Genomic DNA, 6269 nt, shown 5'->3' with positions numbered 1-6269 from the left:
GGCCGTTGGGGCGCGCGCGCAGCGCAGCGGGGCGCCCTGTCAGAGCGGGTGAGGGCGGCGCGCGTGGCCCCTCAGGCCCTGCCCGCCCGGCATGGCGGCGGCGGCGGCGCTGCCCCGCGGGCGGGCGGCGAGGCTAACGCGCGGCCCTTCTCCTTCCTAGGTGCTGTGAGGCGGTGCGGCCGGAGCCGCGGGCCGAGCATGGGGTCGGGAGAGCTGATGCAGAAGATCAGCATTGGCGCAGAGAGCCCCCGGGGCGGCGAGAGGGGCGACCTCGGCTCTGGGCTGGCTGTGGCGGAGAGGGGCCCCCCCGGCTCCTGGAGGCAGAAGTGCGCGGCCTATGTGCTGGCCCTCAGGCCTTGGAGCTTCAGTGCCTCCCTCACGCCGGTGGCCCTCGGCAGCGCGCTGGCGTACCGGGCCCAAGGAGCACTAGACCCAGGGCTGCTGGTGGGAAGCGCCGTGGCTGTCCTCGCTGTGCACGGAGCGGGCAACCTGGTGAATACTTACTACGACTTCTCCAAAGGCATCGATCACAAGAAGAGCGATGACAGGACTTTGGTGGACCAGATTTTAGAGCCTCAGGATGTAGTCCGGTTTGGAGTCTTCCTTTATACTGTGGGCTGTATCTGTGCTGCTGGGCTCTACTGTGTCTCTACGCTCAAGCTGGAGCACCTGGCCTTGATTTACTTCGGGGGACTTTCCAGCTCCTTCCTTTATACTGGAGGTAAGTGCTATATCCCATTCCCTGTGATTCTGAATGTGAACATGGGAGAGTTAACTGACTTATCTAAGGGCTTCTAGAAGCTCCAAGTGATCTAGTTAACTATTGTACAGATATTTGGTGATACTTCCCAGAGTACTGGTACTTAGACTCGTATTCTTTGTCATTGGTTATTTTGGGAAGGTATAGACACTCAGTTCTTCAGTTGGAAAGTAGTATTGAGACATTATTACGTATTTTAGGTGCTCTTCAAAACTGTTGCTGAAACTTTGGATGATATGTATCTGGTGTCCCTTGACTGTATAGCTTCACTACATATGTTCTTTTACATGAGTAGAATTACATTATACATTGTGTTGAAATATTTTGTTATCCTTCACTAGAAAGAGTTTCACTGGGACTGTAGAATAGTTTTTGTATTTCTTTTTGCTAAGAAGAGGATGTTTTTACTAAGAAGAGAATATTTGTACGTAGAAGAGGATGTTTTTAATGTCTTCCTGGGCTGGGTAAATACAAACAAAATATTTTGCTTAGGAAAGCAGTAAAAAACTTCTAACAGTCATGTGAGTTTACTTGAAAGAGCCTTGTCGGTTTTGTGTTTTGTTCTGAGCATTTTATCTGTTTCTTCAGGATCTGATTCTAGTATCACCATAGAGAGTACCTTACTTCTATTGATTTCTGTGGAAATAAGGTACTTCTTGATGCAAAGAGGGGTATTAGAACCTGGCCCTTAATTTTGTCAAGTCGTTTGACTAGAGAAATTCAGAAGTTGCTTTTCTTTTATTACCATTAGAAAAGAAATAAAAGAGAAAATATTTCTCAGTTTTAGCCAAGTATATGCTGGTTTTTTTACAACGCTTCTGTGGGAATGGCTGATCTGTTTAAAAAAAAAAAATCCATTCTCTTCTGTAGTTTGAGTCATTTGATGACGCTTCATTTTATTCTTGTGTCTTGCCACAGGAATTGGATTTAAATATGTTGCACTTGGAGACGTGGTGATCCTGATCACCTTTGGGCCCCTGGCTGTCATGTTTGCCCATGCTGTGCAGGTTGGTTATCTGTCTGTCTCACCACTGCTCTACGCTATCCCACTAGCTCTCAGTACTGAGGCCATCCTGCACAGCAACAACACGCGAGACATGGAGTCTGACCAACAGGCGGGTATTGTCACCCTGGCTATCCTCATCGGCCCTGCCTTCTCCTACATTCTCTACACCGTGCTGCTCTTCTTGCCCTACCTGATTTTCTGTGTGTTGGCCACACGCTACACCATCAGCATGGCATTGCCACTTCTCACCATCCCAATGGCATTTTCACTGGAGAGGCAGTTTCGGAGTCAGAGCTTCAACAAAATTCCTCAGCGGACAGCCAAACTCAATCTCCTCTTGGGGCTCTTCTATGTTTTTGGTATTACGCTAGCACCGGCCGGTGCTCTCCCCAAACTGTAACAGGAGCTGTAGAGTCAGGCCTCACAGCTCAGTATTAACACCAATTAACAGTGGTTGATGTGGGTGGATGACCTGTTACGGACAGTGGGAAGAATGGAGAGACTTTCTTGAGCTAATGATTTTGAATTTTATAATTTCTGGTGTCAGTTAGTTTGTACAACAGACTTCTGAAAAGTGCTTTGTCAGTTCTTTGGAAGGGATGAACTGCGCTGCTTTGCTTCAGGGGGAACAATGCAACATGAGAACAAGAAAATGTTTAAAGAACTTCTTCTGCCACTGAATTCAGAGGGACTTTCACTGTTAACGGAAGTAAGACTGAGCCTCAAATATAAACTCTCCTTTCCATTTACAAGCACAATGATTGCTCTGATGACTCCTTTACCACAATCAAGGGCTTCCAGGGGCTCCTGCGTGGTAAACACGAAACACTGCCAAATGTTTAGTGTCACAACAATGCAGGTGCTATCACTTCACTTCCTTGTGACCGTAGTTCATCTTCATCTGTTGTATATTTTAATCTTTTTTTCTTTTTTTCCTAGCCAAATTTTGAGCTTATATTTTCCAGCCCCCTGGAAGACACCAGATACTCATGCGTTCCTTGTTGCCTTTGCTTATTCCTTATAGTCTATGTGTTTCTGTGGTATGCTGATGCTAAAATGGAGCATGACTGGCCCACTGCACAAGCTTTAAGACAAAAAAACCAGTGAACTTATATCCCTCTAAGAAAGTCGAAGTCATAAATGCAAATTACACAACTGAAAAGCCCTCAACACCTATGAAAACCAGTGGCTTCCACTTCTGCATTTGCTTAGGATTTACTCTCTGAAATGACAGTTTTGGAGTTAAGGGGATCTGACAGACAGGGTGACAAAATTCTCTGGCTGGATACAGATTGATGGATATTTGTGTGGGAACACAAATTCTTAGTTTAAAAAATGGATTTTTCCAGTTGTCGTTCTCTATTTAGAGGCCCAGAGTATTATAGCTTAATGTCCTATTATAAGAAGCCCTGTAAGAAGCTCAGGTGGCAGCAAAGGAGAAAGATACAAGATTAGCAGGAAGAAGTCAGGATTATTGCATTGGCTCTGCACAAAAATTGGGACTGGAAAAGGGAAGGAATTATTTTTGCTAACATCTTCTTTTTCTAATGGAGTCCAAGGTTTGCGTGACTGAAATCACGTTTTTATGATAGGTTAGCTGTGGAGTTCCCCACCTCTATTCGTCTCTACACTTTATGATGTGTTTTTATTTTCTTCTGCAAATCTTGCCGCTTGATTCACATGGCCTTTTGGAGAATGGGCTGTTTCAGCCAGTGTGTAGCTGTGTGAAAAACAGACCAGGCCAAACTCAACTGGGAAATACCAGTGATTTTCAGTGGTGCCATAACCTAGGATGAATTTGGTCCATTCCATGTTTCCCGGTGGCAGCTGAATGCTCTTCTGAGCTGAAGAAAAAGTATCGGTTTCCTATATGTGGGATTTTGGTGAAATGTTTGTTCACAGGAGTTGTGAAAAGGTTGGCTGGAATCGATACAGATGTTGGACGGGAGCTGCTGGTGGCTAGAACACAGTCTTGCTTTTGAACTAAAAGGGAGTGGGCTTTTAAATGTGAGCAATAAACTACCAACAGGGAGCTTAGCATTATCCTGCATCTGTCATAGGTAAATTAYGCCCTTGTGGTGTTCATCTGATAATATTGGGTGTTATATTAGTGGAGCGTACTGACAGCGGTAAAGCTGAGTTGATGCGAGGTTACATAATATAGGTAGTTCAACTGTTTTTATGGCTTCGTGTTATCCACCTGTTGGTCTGCTGCTTCACTGCTGAGTTGTAGTCGACTGTAAGGATTCTCTCCAGGAAGATTTTACAAGTCCCAGATTCACCTTTTATTAAAATTGGGCAGATGATCTCTAATCTCACTAGGCACAAGCCAAAAGGAGGTGGACTTCAGCAACTGTGTGCTGCTTTCTACAGCAAAAGATTTGGTTAGATTAGGATCAGGATGAGAAGATGCTGAAGTTCAGCTCAGCCAAATGGATGGAGATACCCAGAAGCTTTTGGAAGCTGCTTTTCAGATAGACATGTACAACACAGTGTCTACTGTTACTTCATTGCACACCTGAAGAAGAGCCAAAGACATGGACCTGAGTTGGTGAATCTGTTAATCTTACACTTGGGGATAGGTGGTTTTATTAGGTTAATCCAAGCATGGCTTTGTTGCTACCCTTCTTAGCAGCTGAGTGCTTTGTTTTGTGATAGCTTGCTCTTGTATGCTATCTGTTTAAAAGAATGGATAGTTACCTTTTTCTATTCCTTTTCCATACAGTGGAGTACTCAAGCTAAATTCCTTAAAGTAACTAAAACATGGCTCATATGTTTGATAACTACAATTCTTGTGCTGGTGGAGAGAAAAATCTAGAAAAAGATTGTTGATGGAGTAGCGTATGTAACTGTAGTTGTATCTAAGCTACCATTTACCAGTAGAGAAAAGCTCCCTGTGCGGGATGCCTGCTCACTGCTGGGAAGGACCAGCATTTTTTGTTACAGAGATGAAGCAAGAGTCACTAGTACTTGTCTGGGTGGGAGAGTTTCAATGCAGTATAATACTAGGAATGGGATGAAAATCCATCTAAAATGCTTTTGATTCCCTGGCTGTAAAAAAGACTATCATTCCAGGCTTTTAAGGATATCGATGATAAATAACACTGTTTCTTCATCATGGCTTTGAGGAAGTTGTCAACTTCTCTGGATCTCAGAAAACAGAGCTAATTTTTTGCCTACCTCACAGGGATGCTGAGCCGACATCATTGTTGTGAAGAGCTTTGAAAGTAAAATGTGCTTTATCTCTGTGTGTTTTTCAAAAGCATGCTGATATTAGAAAACCTTTAGGTATAAACTAATCTAACAGATGATTTTTAACCAATATAGGTAGACCAAAATAACCTCCACACAGACACTGGGTGGTAAGAGAGGTTTCTTTCTTGGTTTGTTTTACGATGAGGATGCTGGGTCTCTTTCCCTACCCCTCTCATCCCTGTCCCATGCTATTTCCCCCAAATATAAACTTTTCAAGCTTTTTTCAGGTCTCTCTTGAAGAGCTGCGTGCAGTGTGATGAGTCTGCATAGGTAGATGAACAGATTTGTAGTTCACCTGTTCGTGTGTCCTAAAACATGTCCTGGCCTTTCTTCTTATCTAGAGGAAAAAATCAATAAAGTGTCTGAATRTTAATCTGTTAAATATGCTGTGTTTAATTATTTTAAATCGCTCTGGATTGTATTTCTGCACATGTATTAGAGCATCCTTCTGGAAGGAGAATGGTCTTGGTCTGCAGTGTTTGTTTATGCTATAGGTGCATGAAAGTGCATACTTCTCTGTGAAAGAGCCCTTCTGTGAACCACATAGTCCTGTCCTTCCATATCATGGGATTAAAAAAATTCAGTAGCAGTGATCATCTCATACTAATGGCAGACTTCAGCGTTGTTCCAGTGTTTTCATCAATAAGCAGAATTTCCTTTGATGTAGTTTTCTGTGCCACATACTGTTCAGCATTTGTAATGAGATTTCAGCTGAACTTTTAATCTTTTTAATAAAGATGGACTTCCTCATCATCACCTGTGTGGTCTGCCCTTCTTCTAGTGCCATGGTTTCTGCTCCTGACTCACTTGCAATGATTTTATTTGCTCCATAGGACTGCAACAGCGTAAAACTTCCCTTTTGTCTGTCATAAATCAGCTTAAAGCATGATTTGAAATTTTCCTGCCTTGGTCACTGGTGCAGTGTGCCACATGAGTTCACGCATACTTAGCCTGAGGAGTCCTTGAAGTCTTATTTGTCCTACTTGCTTTCTGGCTGTCTTCATACATGGTTAAAGTAGTTTGAACAGTCTAGGCAGCATCCTCTCAGCTGTGCTACCATCTGTTTTCTGTGTTGCACACAGCTGAAAAGAGAAATACAAAAAAGATGTGAGAAGGATTTGTGAAACATGGTGATTTCAGTTTTTGCTTTGGTGCATTCTAGCTTAAACTTTCTCTGAGACAGAAAGGAGGATGTTCCTGCCGTAGAGTTTAGTTATTATAAACCATTGTGGGGCTAATGTTTTTACC

The 6269-nt window shown here is 43.4% G+C and overlaps 1 protein-coding gene across 3 annotated transcripts in view; it reads left to right on the top strand.

Annotated features, from left to right (window-relative positions):
* The window catches only part of UBIAD1 (UbiA prenyltransferase domain containing 1), a 6274-nt gene extending 500 nt beyond the window's left edge, over positions 1–5774 (top strand). For 2 of the 3 annotated variants that reach the window (XM_026074068.1, XM_026074067.1), the window contains exons 2-3: positions 161–721; positions 1679–5774. In XM_026074068.1, coding sequence (XP_025929853.1) covers positions 199–721; positions 1679–2166 — 1011 coding nt within the window. In that variant the 5' untranslated portion in view covers positions 161–198 and the 3' untranslated portion in view covers positions 2167–5774. Of the gene's footprint in view, positions 1–24; positions 49–160; positions 722–1678 lie in introns of those variants that run through there. The other variant, XM_026074069.1, reaches the window with a different exon arrangement.
* The last annotated feature ends 495 nt before the right edge of the window (positions 5775–6269 follow it).

Source organism: Apteryx rowi, unplaced genomic scaffold (genome assembly GCF_003343035.1).
Source record: "Apteryx rowi isolate R43461 unplaced genomic scaffold, aptRow1 scaffold_38, whole genome shotgun sequence".
In the NCBI taxonomy this organism is placed as follows: domain Eukaryota; kingdom Metazoa; phylum Chordata; class Aves; order Apterygiformes; family Apterygidae; genus Apteryx; species Apteryx rowi.
The sequence above is the reverse complement of the archived record's forward strand: the minus strand, read 5'-3'. Positions and strand labels throughout refer to the sequence as shown.